Below are 17,831 nucleotides of genomic sequence, written 5' to 3'. Positions count from 1 at the left end.
GCAGATGACGTTCACCGGTATTCACCATATCCACACCTTGCCATATGATCGCCACATTGTCACTCCACACAACGTTTATCCACTGTTCAATCGTCCAATGTTTACGCTCCTTACACCAAGCGGGGTGTTGTTTGTCATTTACCGGCGTGATGTGTGGCTTATGAGCAGCCGCTCGACCATGAAATCCAACTTTCTCACCACCCACCTAACTGTTATAGTACCTGCAGTGGATCCTGATGCAGTTTGGAATTCCTGTGTGATGGTCTGGATAGATGTCTGCCTATTACGCATTACGAACTTCTTCAACTGTCGGCGGTCTTTACCAGTCAACAAACTAGGTCGGCCTGTATGCTTTTGTGCTGTACGTGTCCTTTGACGTTTCCACTTCCGTGTGAACCTAGGGATGTTTAGGAGTGTGGATATCTCGTAATCAGACGTATGACACAAGTGACAAACAATCACCTGACCACGTTCGAAGTGCCGGCCGGTGTGGCCGTGCGGTTCTAGGCGCTTCAGTCTGGAACCGCGTGACCGCTACGGTCGCAGGTTCGAATCCTGCCACGGGCATGGATGTGTGTGATGTCCTTAGGTTAGTTAGGTTTAGGTTGTTCTAAGTTCTAGGGGACTGATGACCACAGATGTGGTCAGAGCCATTTGAACGTTCGAAGTCCGTGAGTTCCGCGTAGCGCCCCATTCTGCTCTCTCACGATGTCTAGTGACTACTGAGGTCGCCGATATGGAGTACCTGACAGTAGGTGGCAGCACAATGCACTTAATATGAGAAACGTATGTTTTTGGGGGTGTCCGGATACTTTTGATCACATGGTGTATCTGTAGAATGGGTAATCCAGAGTAGGTAGTGGATCCAATTCCCCTGCGAAAAACAATCCGTTTACAGTGAAATTTACGTATGGTATATGATTTCAAAGCGTTTGAATTAAAATGTTGGCTGTGAATATTGTTAATCATTATCTGTAGTCTTGCAAACCATGACTGTACTAAAACTGTAATGTAATTACATAGCAAGTGAACATAAAATTTAACTGACTTTCTGATAAAACAGCTTGAAAACTTAAAGATAGAACTTTTCTGAAATCTTTTACTGATTTGAAACCTCTGAAATGATATAATATTTTTACAAATACATTCCGACAATGACTGTACTTTACATTGGACATGTAATTTTGACGATAATTAAATTCGTATGCCTATCTGTGTGTACAGAACGCTCGTTTCTTGTGCAACCTATTACTATTAGGAATAAAGCTCTGACTCCCCAAAACCAAGTTTCATTTGGAGTACTTGTGATGTGCAATGCAAGACAGTATCTTACCACTTTTCATAAAAACGCTTCTTCAACACACAACTCGCGATGTGCTGTGCGAATATAGAAAAACATTCGTAAAGGTAAAAAATAAATAAAGTTGAACTAAACTTAAGGACTGAAAATTGAGAACAGAGAGTCCAAGTATAACTATGCTTCTTTAAGCCAGAACAACAATACACATTTACATGAAGTTCAAACACCTAGACAAGTTAGCAAAATATTTCTTAATAACTTTCCTGTGTATAATTACTTTCCTTGACACACGCTTCAAATCGACGACAAAACCAAACGTTGTGTTATAAATTTTGTACACAAAACTTAAATCTAACAACAAGGAACTACACAATTACAAATATAAATGAAAACTGGATTACCTTAAAAGATATTGTTACTCATTCATTAATGATGCCTCAGTGTCTACAATATTCCTTAAAAACACATTATTAGAAAATACTTTTTAAATAATGCTGCCTCCACTACACTTTCTCAAAGAAAGTACATAGCTGGCTGTTACTCTGCCTGCTACTTTGACAAAGTAAAACTGACTTCTCTGACAAAGATTGTGGTCTCACGAACAGATTTACAAAGATATGGTTGTATAGATATTACAGAGGTTGAGTACATTTATCAGATTGACTATTTCCTTCACATTTATGGCCAAAATTTCTTAAAAATCGACGTGGCAAATAGGACAATCCTCTTTCAAGCCTCTGCTCCGTTCTTCTTCTTAATTGACTCGTCGAATTACTTCGCGCGTGCGTATACACAACCCACTGGAAACCTTTGCAAAGCGGGGTGACGTCGCACCATCCCGGACAATTACTGTCAATGGTCTGTACGCACGTCGTTTGCCGCTTCACAGACGGTACCTATATTCGACGCGTGTAACGGGAGTCAAGAACTTGGAGAGATTGTTTACACACGGATGTGTGTCTACTGTCTGTATGTCTTGCAGCTTTGGGGCAGTTGCTTCCTCAAACCCCAGAGATACTTACGAAGAACCCTGTATGTCCCACCCAACACTGCAATGGAAAATGAAACTGCGCGAAATACACTCTAACATAAAAAAATGAAGGAAGTACCTGAATGGGATGGACATTAGTAGATTCGATATACACTTACAGACAAACAAATGATTACAGCCGTGCGGGGTAGCCACGCAGTCTAAATTGCCTTATCACAGTCCACGCGGCTCCCCCTGTCGGAGGTTCGAGTCCTCCCTCGGGCATGAGTGTGTGTGTGTTGTCCAAAGTGTAAGGTAGATTAAGTAGTGTGTAAGCTTAGGGACCGATGACCTAAGCAGTTTGGTCATGTAAGAAAAAAAAATTACAATTTCAGAAAAACTGGAATGATTTATTCAAGAGAAAGAGCTTCTCAATTTGAGCAAGTGAATAACATGTTGGTCCACCTTTGCACCTTATGCAAATAGTTATTTGGCTTGGCATTGATTTAAAGAGTTGTTGAATGTTCTGAGGGATATCATGCCAAATTCTGTCACTTCTGTGCGTTAGTGTGTCAAAGTACTGAGCTGGTTGGAGGGCACTGCCCATAGTGCTCCAAACGGTCTCAGTTGGGGAGATAGTAGCAACTCTCGCCCTTTGCGGGTGGGGATTAACTTGGTAAATTGTAAGTCCACGACGACTTGCCATGAAGCGCAACAAAACGAGAGACAGGGTACCGTCGACGTACTACTGTGATGCAAGGCTGCTGCGGACGACAGCCAAAAGGATCCTCCTATGAAAAGGAATGGTATCGTATACTGTTGTAACTGCGACCGGGACGGTCGCGGGGTAGCAATTGCGGAAAGCGCGGCAGGACCCGCGGAGAGGCCCGCGAACAACAGCACAGCGGGAGAGGATGGACACGACCAACAAAGAACAGAACGAATACAACAAGATCGAACAACTGAGTCACAAGGAAACAAATACGTCGACTCGTACACAGAGCAAGGAAGTAAACTGTCTAACATGAGGCGAGGTGTCAACCAACGTATGCGTGATTAGACTGTCTGGCTGAGATTTTTTTCTTTTTTTTCTTTATTGCAATTTCATTCCCGTGCCCCATATGGGCAGGGGAATGCTGTCAGCGGCACAATCCGCCGCTCTTCAGCTGAGTGATATGACAACTAAAACAAGAATAAAATGTTACGTATATAAGGCGATAAATAAGGGGAACACAAAACAGAGTAAGGGGAGAAAATGGAGGGAAAAATATACTGACATGGAGACGTTTATGGTGGGACAGTTAAAAAAGTCACCAGAATGTTAAAAAACACAGTTGACGATTCTTAAAACACAAAGAAGACACTGAATGCACATGCACAGGTTAAAAGTCGGCCACAGTATTAAAAACACTCCAGAACAACACACTTAAAACAACTTGGAGCACACACGATGAAGAATAAAACTACCAGGTGGGACTGCCGAGGGAGAGGTCAGAGAGGATGGAAGAGGAGGGGAGAGCATGGGGCAGCAGGGGAGGCGGCGGGATGAAGAGAGTAGGGGCGTCAGTGCATACACTAAGAGGCAGGAGACACGTGGGGCGGGAGATAAAGAGGGAAGACGAGGCAGGAGGGAGTGCAGAGACACTGAAAGTGAGCACAAGAGAGGGAGGGGGAGTAAGAGGGGGAAGCCGTTCAGGAGAAGGGAGGGGGAGGAGAGGGAGCCCTGAGGAGGAGGCAGGAGAAAGATGGGGTTAGAGTTGGTAGGAAGGGTAGATGTCAGGGCGAAGCTTATCATCCAGGAGGGGTAGATGGTGGAAGTTGTGTTGGGGAAGGAGGCAGAGGGTGTGGAGGTGGTGAGAGGGCGGGACACAATCCAGGAGGGGTAGATGGTGGAAGGTGTGTTGGGGAAGGAGGCAGAGGGTGTGGAGGTGGCGAGAGGGCGGGACACAATCCAGGAGGGGTAGATGGTGGAAGTTGTGTTGGGGAAGGAGGTGGAGGGTGTGGAGGTGGCGAGAGGGCGGGACACAACGGTAAAGGCGCGGCAATGGGTTGTGGGTGGGGAGGAAGGGAGACACCAGGGGGTGAGGGGGATCAATATATAGTGTGCAAACGAAAAGGAGTAGATGGGGGAAGGGGATGAGGTCGTAGAGGAAGAGCATGGGGGATGGAAGGTGGATGCGGAAGATGAGGCGGAGCGCATGGCGTTCGAGAATTTGGAGGGCTTTATAGAACCGGGAGGGGCGGAAATCCAATCTACACTGGCACAACAGAGGATGGGGCAGATCAATGATTTGTAGGTGTGAAGGATGGTGGAAGGATGCAGACCCCACGTCCTGCCGGACAGGAGTTTCAGGAGGCGGAGGCGGTTGTGAGGTTTGTGTTGGATGGTAAGGAGATGGGGAGTGCAGGTGAGGTGGCGGTCGAGGGTGAGGCCAAGGTATTTGAGGATAGGAGGCTGGCTGAGCGAGAGGCAGGCGCTTAACTACGCTATCGGGGGCACCGCTATTGGCCGCTGGAACCACGTGTTCCACTGTGGCGCCCTCACACTAAAAGCGGGCCAGGAGGCGCGCGCCGCCACAGCTTACGGCGCGATGGTGCAGAGACCTCTAGGGGTCTTCGACGTCCATGACGTTTGGCGCGGATTCAAATTCCGCGGCGCGTGGTACCAGATATACCATGACACGTGGTTGTCGGGCCGTATGGGAGCGACAGTCAGGTTGATATCCCACCACTTCCTGGATGTCTCCAGACATGTCGTCGCTGGTCATCGGGACTCAGTTCGATGTGAGACTCATCACTGGAGAGGAATCTACTCCAGGCCCCAAAGACGCGTCTGGACACGACCCGGTATGGTGACAGATGAAGCTAACTATACTACTTTAGTTCCCAGAAATGAATACCCTGCTAACCACTTTCCTGCATGAAATCATTCAGTGTAGCTGCATAAAACTAATAGCAACAACTGCTGATACGCTTATATGAAATGACTAAGAAACCTTAAAGTTTGCACACTAGACTTGTATGTTTCCGCTATGCTGCACAGTAAATCAGACACTTTAAACGTCAAAATACTTAAATGATCTCTGTGACTCAATTTTCAGTTAATTCAAACCTACTAACCGACAGAATTTCACTAACGAGAGTTTGATTACAATTCACAATTTAATTATAATACCAAAACAGCAGACCAGTAACCGACGAAGCACGTTAAAAACACATCCTGGAAAATTTCGTGCAGAAGGTGGTACAAGAATTATTTACATTCGCCAGAGGCCTTAAGGTGCCTTCCCACCGGGTACAGGCAGGTATCATGAAACAATTAGGTTTTAGGTCATTAAAAAAAACAGAAGAAACCAGTATTACCACATTCTATGTCATTTGAAACATATACAGTATGTGGTGTCTCTTGTTGTGGACATGTCCGAAAGAACAAACATCACATAGATATAATAACGGCGATGACGACCAGTGATTACTGGAGTGCACACGCACACGAAGCTCAAACTATTCCAGGATTCGACGAGATGCCACGAGTAACGAGGCTAATGAACAGGGACACTACATCAGTAGTGTGTGGTGTAATTTGAGAATTTTGATTTGACGGGAGCAGTGGCGGATTTAGGAAAACCTCAAGGAAGGTTCAAAAATGGTTCAAATGGCTCTGAGCACTATAGGACTTAACCTCTGAGGTCATCAGTCACCTAGACTTAGAACTACCTAAACTTAAGGACATCACACATCCATGACCGAGCCAGAATTCGAACCTGCGACCGTAGCAGCAACGCGGTTCCGGACTGCAGCGCCTGGAACAGCTCGCCCACAACGGCCGGCTCTCAAGGAGGGGGCACTGAAGATATCTCGAACTACCTTTACTTTTATCGTAATAAAAAATAATCAAGTCACGTGCAAAGTTTAAGAAACTTTTTTTTTAAACTGATTATACACATACACAAGACAGTGCCATCTTATGATATAAAAAAGTTACAGTTGTGGTTCTCTTCCTTAAATGATGATTTCTATGCCCTTATTCTTTCTGGAAAATTGGTTAATTACATCGTCAATAGGACAATCAATGTCAGGGTGAGTGTTCAACAGAGCTGAGCCATTAAGTCGATCCTCCTCCATTGTCGACCCCGGCCATGTCTTTGTACGCCGCAATGTTGAAAAACTTCTTTCTACTGTAGCAATAGTTGCAGGTAGACAAGCAAATATTTTGTACAGCGTGTGCAAAGTAGGATAGTCAGATCTAGGACAAACAGACAACGCTTGCACAACACAACCACCATCATTACGGGCGCTTATGCTCGTTTGCTTGTATTGAAGAATATCTCCCATTTGTCTCCTTTTAATCACAAAGAGTGATTCTTCTTAGAAGAACGGTAGTTCAGTTAAACACTGATTCAATTTATGTGCCAGATCATTACCGTCATGTTTCAGTAGTTGTGAGGGCCAAAATATGTTGAATTTTAAATGATAAATATCTTCTTCAGAAAAATATTCTCCCATGTCAGTCGTAACATGGTCCAGTGTTGCAATAAAAACAGTTCTTTTCCAATATGTCATAGCATCATCATTATGATCGCCATTTTCCCTGTAACTTTGTCTGCCTATCTCTAATTCTTCCATAACTGCCTTCGCCTATTCAACAATACGAACAAAGTGACTATCAGCATCAGCTCTCATGCCGCCTTACACCTTGAGCGTCGAATCTAATTTTGCTTCTGCCATCGCGACGTCCAAGCTAGGGTCCTTTAAGATATGTTATGCTCATGACGTCGCTCAGCTTAAACAGAGTGATAATACACTCGTAATTAGGGAGAGCTCGAAGGAGAATATTGGCTTTGGCAGCCGTTGTTCTATCCCCCCAACACTGTATTTCTTTAAGAACTGTTCCGAGGTCAGCTGCGAACTGAATAAGAGCATCATATTGCTCAGCCCATCCCGTTTGACAATATGACTGCGGCGAGTGTTTTAGGTGACTCTTCGATGTTGCGAACCGCTTGCTAGACGCTGTAAAGAACGATACTACTTCCAAGTGAGTTTTTCATACTTGTAACTTCTGCGGGAGACTATGAGTTTGCGCTGATTATTTCGACACGATGTTACTTACGCGTTGATGGCTTTCTTTTTTATTGTAGCCACAGCTCCTTTCAATATCGACGTATTAACTGAGCAACCCTCACAGCCTATGCCCCGCACAGTTCTCCAGTGACAGAGAAAGACTTTCCATTCTTCTTTGAACCATAGTACCTAATACTTCACCAGTAACGCTATGCTCTTCATCTTGACTCTCTTGAGGTTGATCGGCAATGTCTCCACTACAATCATGGTCTTTATAGATGTCAATGAATCCTACAAATCTTTCGTGTAACATACCGCGTGATCAAAAAGTCAGTATAAATTTGAAAACTGAATAAATCACGGTATAATATAGATAGAGAGGTACAAATTCACACACATGCTTGGAATGACATGGGGTTTTATTAGGACCACAAAAATACAAACGTTCAAAAAATGTCCGACAGATGGCGCTTCATCTGATCAGAATAGCAATAATTAACATAACAAAGTAAGACAAAGCAAAGACGATATTCTTTACAGGAAATGCTCAATATGTACACCATCATTCCTCAATAATAGCTGTGGTCGAGGAATAATGTTGTAAACAGCACTGTAAAGCATGTCCGGAGTTAAGGTGAGGCATTGGCGTCGGATGTTGTCTTTCAGCATCCCTAGAGATGTCGGTCGATCACGATACACTTGCGACTTCAGGTAACCCCAAAGCCAATAATCGCACGGACTGAGATCTGGGGACCTGGGAGGCCAAGCATGACCAAAGTGGCGGCTGAGCACACGATCATCACCAAACGACGAGCGCAAGAGATCTTTCACGCGTCTAGAAATACTTTTTTTTTTGGTCCTAATGAAACCCCATGTCATTCCAACCATGTGTGTCAATTTTTACCTCTCTATCTACATTATTCCGTGTTTTATTAAGTTTTCAAATTTATGCTGACTTTTTGATCACCCGATATATTGCAGGTAAACTCAGTTGGACAACGGGCGCTATGTCCGTAGTCTCATCAAAGATTATGCTGAAATAACGAGAATCTTTGATTTCCTCCAGTATTCTCGATAAAATCACTGTTTAACAGCATGAAATAAATTCGTTACACGTTGTTTTACTTATGTAAGTGGCGTTCACTTCAGTGGTCTCAAGGTGCTGTTTTAGTTGCAAGTCTCCAGTGTCAATTCTAAGGAGTATCTAGCAGTACTTGGCAGCACAATGCCTCTAATATGAAAAAAAGTATGTTTTTGGAGGTAACGAATACATTTGTTCACATAGGGTACGTCATAGCACCAGTACAGGCGACTCAAGGCAAGTCATGATACTAATACTACTGTGGGAGCAAGCAGACAAATAGTTGCGTGTGCACAGTACAGGGGCAGCGGCAAAGACTCTAGTGTGCACATAATCATTTAATCTTTGCTTCGTGTTTGTTTTTGTCTTAGATGTTCTATGTTAATGTCTGGCTCATTGCTTCACAATAAAGTTGAACATTAGGAATACGAACGAGTCTATCATTAATAGAATGGAGGTACGTATTGGCTACACTACTAACAACGCGAATCCGGCAGCGTACGGGCTCAACATCATTTCTATGATGTTGGGTACTCATGCGTCTACACTCTCCCAGGTACCGAAAGTTTAATTATACCCGACTTGTACATTTAGGTGTGATGAAGATAACTGGAGGATATCTACCAACAATAGCTGAGACCATATTGTTGTTGTGTTGCTCTTCAGTCTGAAGACAGATATGAGTACCTCTCCATGCTACCCTACCCCGTATAAGCCTTTTCATCTCCGAAAATCCGCTGTAACGTAGAATCTTTTGGATTCGCTTACTGTGTTCATCTCTTCGTCTGCCTCTACAATTTTTACGCTCCACACTTCCCTCAATCACTAAATTGATGATCCCTTGATGTCTCAGGACGTCTCCTATCAACCGATCCCTTCTGCTAGTTAGGTTGTCCTACAATATATTTTTTCTTCCCGATTCAATTCAGTACCTCATCATCGGTTACGTGAGCTATACTACTAATCTTGAGCACTCTTCTGTAGCATCACAATTCGAAAACTTCTATTCTTTTCTCGTGAAAATTATTTATAGCCCATGTTTCACCTCCATACAGTACTACGCTGGATACAAATACTTTCAGAACAGACTTCCTAAGACTTGCATCTACATTCAGTGTTAACAAATTTCGCTTCTTCAGAAACGCTTTTCTTGCCATTGCCAGTCCACATTTTATATCCCTTTCACTTCTGGCTTCATCAGTTAGTATGTTAATAAATAGCAAACTCATCTACTACTTTTCGTGTCTCGTTTCCTATTCTAAATTCCACAGCATCACCTGATTTAACAGGAGTTAGAACGGAATTTTTTTTCACATTTTCGGATTTTTATCTCATTATAAAATTTGCAATTTACCGAATAAAATGATATATATAGTTAAGTCCTATATATATAAATCACTTATAAATTCACAGGGGAAGTATTTTATTTTATTTTTTAAATATAATCTACACCGGTTGTAAATGTTAAAATTTTTACATGTATTACTTCAAGATCTAATAAAATCGATAATTTTTTTATATAGAAGGGTGTGGACTGCTATGTTATAAAAGTTAAATTGAGTGTTTGTATTGATCATGTCCAGAAGAGGATGGGAACCAGGTTAAGGAAGTTGAAACAAAGTTTGAGAGACAAGAAACTTTCTGATGGTAAAACCATAAGAGGCAGGCTGACAGACAAAATGATTGATGAACTGCAGCAGTATTATGGGACAGCCATTAGAAATAATACTGAGGATTTGTTGAAAATGAAGCAGGCAGGATTGGCTACCTTCTCCCACAGATAGTCAATTGATGAAAAACCAGTACACCACCTTTGCCCTCCTAGACTTGATTCATGGTGCAGTTACCGCAATGCACAGTACTCAAACAGTCGTACAGCCATAAACATTCCATCCCAGCTGCAGCCATGGGTATCGTATCATAAAACCTATTTACAGAGACCCGGCAAATCCTGAATTACTGAAGAAATGTCTGCATGGTTAGACTTAAAATCCTATTGAGTCGCTCATTAACCTTATATGGACTCGCTTACCAAAAATGATTTGTTGGAATGAAGACACTACAGTGGGGGGTCAGTGATGGTGTTACTGCTTTTAATGATGGCAACATTGGTAGGGTGAAAGTGCTGCAACATATGGCAATTAATCCTGAAGCAAACTGCATCAGAGAACGAACAGATGGATATGGTTCGCATTGATGAAGCAGAGTATACAGCACCGTTGGCCAGTAAGGAGCCCAGAAAGAAGAAAAGAAGAAAAAACTTGGGAAAAGATTAGTATGTTGTAGGGTGCTTCTGAGTGACTAAAGACAAAAAGTTAAGGATATATTAAGTGAATTACAGCCTTTTGAAACTTTAGAAGCCGTTTCTGAAAATTAACATTTTCTGTTTCATTTTTCCCTAAATCTCAGAAACCACTTCGAACAGAGTATTCAAATTTTCAGAGATTAGTAACATACATATCCTGAGTCTACTGAACCAAAAGAAGAACATAATTTTATGTGTAATTAAAATTATTTAGGATAACGTACCTAGAAAGTACACAAAATTTTAACCGTGTAATTAAAAAAATTTTTACTGCCGAAATCAGTGGCTGAAGTCTAATTATTGTAGTTCAGGAGACTCAGAACATACAGTTTAACGTCCTGTAAAAGTTTCGTGTCAATGGCTGCAGTGGTTCCTGAAATACAAGGAATCCAAGTCACAAAAACACTGTCGGGATGGGGCATTCCAACTCCCCTTAATTCGACTACATTCCAATATCCTTATTTCGTTTTTGTTGATGTTCATCTTACATCCTCCTTTCGAGACATTGTCCATTCCATTCAACTGCTCTTTCATATCCTTTGCTGTTTCTGGCTGAATTACAATGTCATCGACAAACTTCAAACTTTTTACTTCTTCTTCCTGAACTTTAACTCCTACTCCAAATTTTTCTTTTCTTTCCTTTACTGCTTGCTCAGTGTACAGATTGAATAATATCAGAGACAGACTACACCCATGTCTCAATCTCTTCTCAATCAATGCTTTCGTTTCGTGCCCCTTGACTCTTATAGCTGTCGTTTGGCTTTTGTACAGCTTGTAAATAGCCTCTCGCTCACTGTATTTTACCTCTGCTGCCATCAGAATTTCAAAGAGAGAATACCAGTCAACATTGCCAAAAACTTCCTCTAAGTCTACAACTGCTATAACCGTATGTTTCTCTTTCCTTCGCTTCTCTTCCAAGATAAGTCGTTAGGTCAGTATTGCCGCACATGTTCATACATTTCTCCTCCCTGAGATCAGCTTCTACTAGTTCTCCCATTCTTCTGTATTTTCCAACCACGACTTATTAAGTTGATAGCTCCGTACGATTCGCACCTGTCAGCATCAACTTTCTTTGGAAATGGAATTTTTACATTCTTCTTGAAATCTGAGGGTATTTCGCCAGCCCATACGTCTTTCACTAAAGATGGAACAGTTTTGTCATGGCTGACTCTCCCAAGGCTATCAGGAGTTCTGACGAAATCTCGTCTACTCTTGGGGTCTTGTTTCGACTAGATATTTCAGCGCTCTGTCGAATTGTTCTCCCAGTATATTTCCCATATCATCTTTATCTATGCCCTATGCCATTTCTATATTGCTTTCAAGTTCCGGTCCGTTCCAAAGACGCGCAATAGATTGAGTCGTAAATGAGGAAAAATACTTCGTACGAAGTGTCACACATTGAGTTACAAATATAAATTCGTTTCGTCATGTTACTATGTCACTAATGGCAATGCAGTTGAATGTTATAAGATGGAGAAATGTGAAGCTGGCTTTTGGGTTTTCCTGTGCAAGGGGACAGACAGCAACACCGCACAACATGTATGTGTTGTAAGTAGTCGATGCAGCCGATTAGAACGCGAAGCATGCGGCGTAAGGCTATACTATGCGTGACAAGGCCGACAGTCACAGCATCCACAACTATCTCGTTCCGTTTTCACCATCTAGTATTACGTATTGTAGCTAGTTGGCACAGGAAGGAAATGTATTACCGTGAATGTATGTTTTGTTATTTGGTATCTGCGTCCTGGATTTAGTCTTAAGGAACGAGTACAAAAAATCAGAATACAAAATACTACTACTCAGACATGACACAGTAAATCCCAACGAATACAAAACGGCTGTGAAAATTTAATACAACACGGAAACACATGACTAGGAGCGTTTTATAAGTACTGTTCGAAATGAGGGCTGCTGAACATGGTCCATCATGTCAACCTCTCTTCACGTATGCGAGGGTTGCCCAGAAAGTAAGTTCCGTTCGGTCGCGAAATGGAAACCACTGGGAAAATCTGGTAAAGCTTTGCACAGTTGGGCAGTGTCTCTAGTATGCCCGTCGATCGTGCCGCGTCGCTCTTTTCAGTTTTGAGTGAACAGTGAGCACGTAAAGATGCGTAGGGAATAGCGTCTCCCGCTAAGTATGAGGGCCTGGTTAGAGATTTCGCCTGTGTCATGCATCCCACATATCACAACTGTGGATCAGTTCCTTCTTCATGCCAATTCTCGGCCGCACACCGCAGGGGCAATGAAGACGCTCCTGCAGCGTTTCCCATGCGAACTGTTTGATCACCCCCTATACAGTCCGTAATTGGCTCCTCCTGGGTCTCATCTCTGCTAATAAGAACCGCTGGCTATAAAGACAAAATTTTTCCACAGACAACGAGCTGTAGAACAGTGCAGATAACTGGCCGAAAGCACAGGCAGTGCTTTCTATGACGAGGGTACTGGAAAGTTGATACAACACTACGACAACACTCGAAGTTGGAGCGGCGACTATGTAGAGAAGTAGGTGGAAGGTGTAGGTAACTGTTGGTTTCTCGTTTTTACTGTGGTTTCCATTTCGCGACCGATCGGAACTTGCTTTCTGGACAACCCTCGTATGACAGGCATGTTGTATTCTGCGTCTAAGGTTGTTGATATCAACAATCCGTCTTTCATAAATCACAGATTTAAGACGGCTCCACAAAAGGATATCCAGTGGATTAAAGTCTGACTGTCTAGCTGAGAATGCTACAGGGTCTCTTTGGAAGCGAAATCCAGTGGGTTAAGGTCTGGCGATCTAGCTGTCAATGCCACATAGCCTCTTTGGAAGGGAAATCCAGTGAATTAAGGTTTGGTCATCCAGCTGGTAATGTTACAGGACCTCTTTGGAAGGGAAATCCAGTGGATTAAAGTCTGGCGTTCCAGCTGGCAATACTCTAGGGCCTCTTTGGAAGTGTCCAGGTCGCATCCACTTTGCCGCTGAAGTGAGGTGGCCAAAGTAACGTCTTACAACTAATGCAGCAAAGCAGCATCCACGAAATACAGATATCGCTCTCCTGTCAGACTTGGTGATAGCGCAGGTGGCCCTATGAGATGCCGATCAAAGCGCCACAGCAGATATTGACGCTGCTTCGTTGTTGGTACCCTCGTAACACTGTGCCGTGGAATTTTCTTCTTCCTTTTCTTGCCATTTACGCACCTCCTTCGTGGAATAGGTTTTGTAGGTGAACAGTATTATTCGTTAAAAGAGCTTGTCGTGCTTCTGGCGCCGTAGGATGAATTTGCAGTTATCCAGCCTGTGCTGTAGTCTTGCAGCGATAATGCTTGTACCTTCTGCATGCGGGAGGGATGGTAATGATTTCTGTCCAGTATTCGCACAACAGAAGATTGTGACATTCCGACTGCAGTGGTGCTTATTGTACGGTCCTCGCAACAGTGTGTAAGAAATTATCTTCGTAATCCGCAGTGTACGTCGACGGTCGGCAACGGCCACAGAGTCCTGGAGGTGCCACACATCCACCATACTGCATCAGACGCCCGTCCTCTGAGTAAAATGTTTTTGCGGATTGTCTTGAAATGTCAGATCTTCCATCGGCAAGCCCATAGGTGCCGTGGATGCTTCAGTATGCCTCGTTTGTGAAACTTGCCGTAGTAATAACAGTGGGTCGCGACCGTTGCAGCTGTCGGCGCGGCAGGTATCGGCTAAACAGAGTTAACAGGCAGTGCTGTTGTAAAGGCGTCACGCACGCCGCGGTTGATCCAGAATGGTTCAAATGACTCTAAGCATTGTGGGACTTAACATCTGAGGTCGTCAGGCACCTAGACTTATAACTACTTAAACCTAACTCACCTAAGGACATCACACACATACAAGCCCGAGGCAGGATTCGAAATTGCGACCGTAGCAGCAGCGCGGTTCCGGAGTGAAGCGTCTAGAACCGCTCGGTCACAACGACCAGCACGCCGCGGTTGACCTTCCGCCAATGACCGCTCTTTATGTTTGCAGGACAAACATTCCCTGACGTGAGACTACTCTCTGTCATTGCCAGCAACGTGTGGTTCATAAGTTCTGATTCAATTCCACATACACTACCGCCGGGGTTGTTCTTTCTCGTATCTTTCAAATGCTTGCAGATACAAATCCTCATTCGTGTGTCACATGATGCGCCTGTGGTCGAATAATACGTCGTGACCGTGGGGTTTGTCGGTTGGTGTTAAACGATTAAGGGGCAACAACAGGGTGAGCGGCGAAAATATTGTTCAAATTCAGGATTTTTTTTCTCTGTACCGGAATGTAGCGGACAAATAGGGTTTGCTGCAATGAATAAAGCATACTTTGAAGTTTTATTGGCACTTTTATTAAAAAATATTAATACTTTCCATGTGTATTTTGGATTTTCCCGAGGCGGCTCTGAAAATAGTTAGATCGACGGTTGTCGCTTCAACTCCGGTTGTGGTTATCTGAAACATGAAATTAACATATCATCCTCATCATTATAGATGTAATTTTAGTTCATCATTGGGATACGCAAAAAAAAAAAAAAATTGGCGGAGTTAAAGACATTTGAAAAATGATCATTTTTGGACCCCTTTTTTTTTTGACCGACAAAAATGTTAAATATCAGCATAAAAAAATCGGCTAGGATGAACTGTAGAGAATTAAATTTTCTTAAAGCGAGACCAAAAATCATAAAAGTCGGATGAAAACTGTAGCCTGGGCTACGACAGCCATGCCGAAGAGCATGATTTTGAGAAAAACCCGTTTAAAGTTTGACAAGTATTTGTCATATAAAATACGGGACAAAGTTTGAAACTTACGGGATATCGCCGATGCCTGGTCCATAACAACTTTCGCCCCGGTTAATGGATGTCGCTTTCTGCTACTTTGACTTGATAAGCCCTTATTTCCGTTCTCAAAGGCCTTTCCGTCGCTCAACGCATCACCGCTGACATTTCTATCTTCGCAGAATCGGCACATTTCATCGCCGATATCGATCTGAAGGGCATTTTCCACGTGCATTAATGCGGCATGGCCTACATTGAATAGACGTACTGCCAAATTTGAAGCAATGCAACAATTCCGCTTCGGGTGGATGTTATTTTTGTAGCGTATCTCCAAATGAGACTATGGAAACTTTCGTTCAGATTTTCAGCAAAACCGCCCGAATAAGGCTCAAGTAAATCAGGTCTATGCAAAAACGTAAACATCTCACGGATGCAATGAAGGCTACGTGAGCGCGCAATCGTATCTACATCTGCATCTACATCTACATCTACATACACACTCCGCAATCCACCATACGGTACGTGGCGGAGGGTACCTCGTACCACAACTAGCATCTTCTCTCCCTGTTCACTCCCAAACAGAACGAGGGAAAAATGACTGCCTATATGCCTCTGTACGAGCCCTAATCTCTCTTATCTTATCTTTGTGGTCTTTCCGCGAAATATAAGTTGGCGGCAGTAAAATTGTACTGCAGTCAGCCTCAAATGCTGGTTCTCTAAATTTCCTCAGTAGCGATTCACGAAAAGAACGCCTTCCTCTAGAGACTCCCACCCCACATCCTGAAGCATTTCCGTAACTCTAGCGTGATGATCAAACCTACCAGCAACAAATCTAGCAGCCCGCCTCTGAATTGCTTCTATGTTCCCCCTCTGACGCCGAGCCGTGCTGTGCACGCTCGGCTTCAAACGCTCACAGAATCGTGGCTTTTCGGAGTTCGCACATAATATTTCGGGGAATAATTCTTCAATGTTTATAAATTCGAATACCGTAATTTTAAAAAAATCGAGTTTTTCGACCGTCACCCTGTCGTTCCCCCTTAAGTGGTTATTTGTTTTTACGTTCCCAAGACATCGAGAAGAACAAAATGAACAACGGTCTGTTACTTGTTACCCATACACCTTTCGGCTTTCGCTTCCTTGCTTAGATCTTGTTTTCTGTCTGGCCATTTGATGTTCAAACAGCTGCTGCTCTTTTGTCCAAATGCCAATTTGATCAAAGGTACTCTAAAGTGGATGAGGCACATGGTGAGGTCATGGTGCGGGTGCTTTATGACATGTCTGCATAAGCAGAAGAAACTAACGATCAAAGTCCGAAAACAATTTATTGGACTGTCAATTAACCAAAACAAATTATCCAAGTATAACACCAACACAAAACAGTGATCCGTCTTCGAATCACAACTACGTACAGGAATAATATAAATGGCTCTGAGCACTATGGGGCTTAACATCTATGGTCATCAGTCCCCTAGAACTTAGAACTACTTAAACCTAACGAACCTAAGGACATCACACAAAAATAATATAGAAAACAACAATTTCCTACCAGTCTCCGCCAGAGACTCCTCCGATATACCGAGCCTAATCCAGAGATCAGCGAGAAGATCCAAGCTGGGCTGCCGGGGCGGCAGCTATCCACGTCTGCTGGCGGTGGATGAACTGCCGATGTGCGGCCGAGCGCCGGCCTTTATAACACTTTGGCTGATGAGTACCTCGGAACTATTTTCCATCACATGGTTTGACGTGCGAAAATAGTTCCAGGATCTGCAGCGACCTCTTCCTTATGTTTATGTGAGCCGGTACTGGGCCCTGGTGGCCGCTAGTGTCTTTGCTGTGTTGTTGTTGTTGTTGTGGCCGTTCATCAATATTGCCTGATGGTTGTGTAGTGCTTCGGTGTGCCTGCGAAGCGGGCAACCCGTGGCTGCAGGCTGTCAGTTTGGTTGCCGACGCTCTAGGCGCCATGATGTCTGGTGGAGAAGGCCACAGCAGTTTACGTTTTTCCTCCTCTGTTTTCGCGCTGCGGCAGGTGACTGGAGAGGTGGGGGAAGCCCCGCGGCCGACGCTGTCGCGGGCGGCGGTGATGGCGGCGGCGAGGGCGGCGGTGGCGGCGCGGGCAGTGGCGGCGGCGCGCCTCGCGGGCGCGGCGGGGGCCCGGCTGGCGCTGATGGCGGCGGCACCCGCCATGCGCGCCGGGGGCGGTGGCCGGGCCGGCTCCGCGGTGCGCGTGGGCGGCGGGGGGGCGGCCGGCGTGGGCGGCGGCCCTCTGCTGCTGGGTCCCGTCGCCAACTCGAGCGAGCCGCGCTGCGCCAACGTCTCCAGCGTCCACTACAGCCTCGACATGGTGAGCCGC

At 44.2% G+C, this 17,831-nt stretch overlaps 1 protein-coding gene across 1 annotated transcript in view; it reads left to right on the top strand.

Annotated features, from left to right (window-relative positions):
* LOC124716694 overlaps nucleotides 1–17,831 on the top strand; it is a 213,812-nt gene that overhangs the window by 65,190 nt on the left and 130,791 nt on the right. Inside the window, exon 2 of the mRNA XM_047243235.1 lies at nucleotides 17,508–17,822. Coding sequence (XP_047099191.1) covers nucleotides 17,508–17,822 — 315 coding nt within the window. The remainder of the gene's footprint in view (nucleotides 1–17,507; nucleotides 17,823–17,831) is intronic.

This window comes from Schistocerca piceifrons, chromosome 9 (assembly GCF_021461385.2).
Source record: "Schistocerca piceifrons isolate TAMUIC-IGC-003096 chromosome 9, iqSchPice1.1, whole genome shotgun sequence".
In the NCBI taxonomy this organism is placed as follows: Eukaryota; Metazoa; Arthropoda; class Insecta; order Orthoptera; family Acrididae; genus Schistocerca; species Schistocerca piceifrons.
The sequence above is the reverse complement of the archived record's forward strand: the minus strand, read 5'-3'. Positions and strand labels throughout refer to the sequence as shown.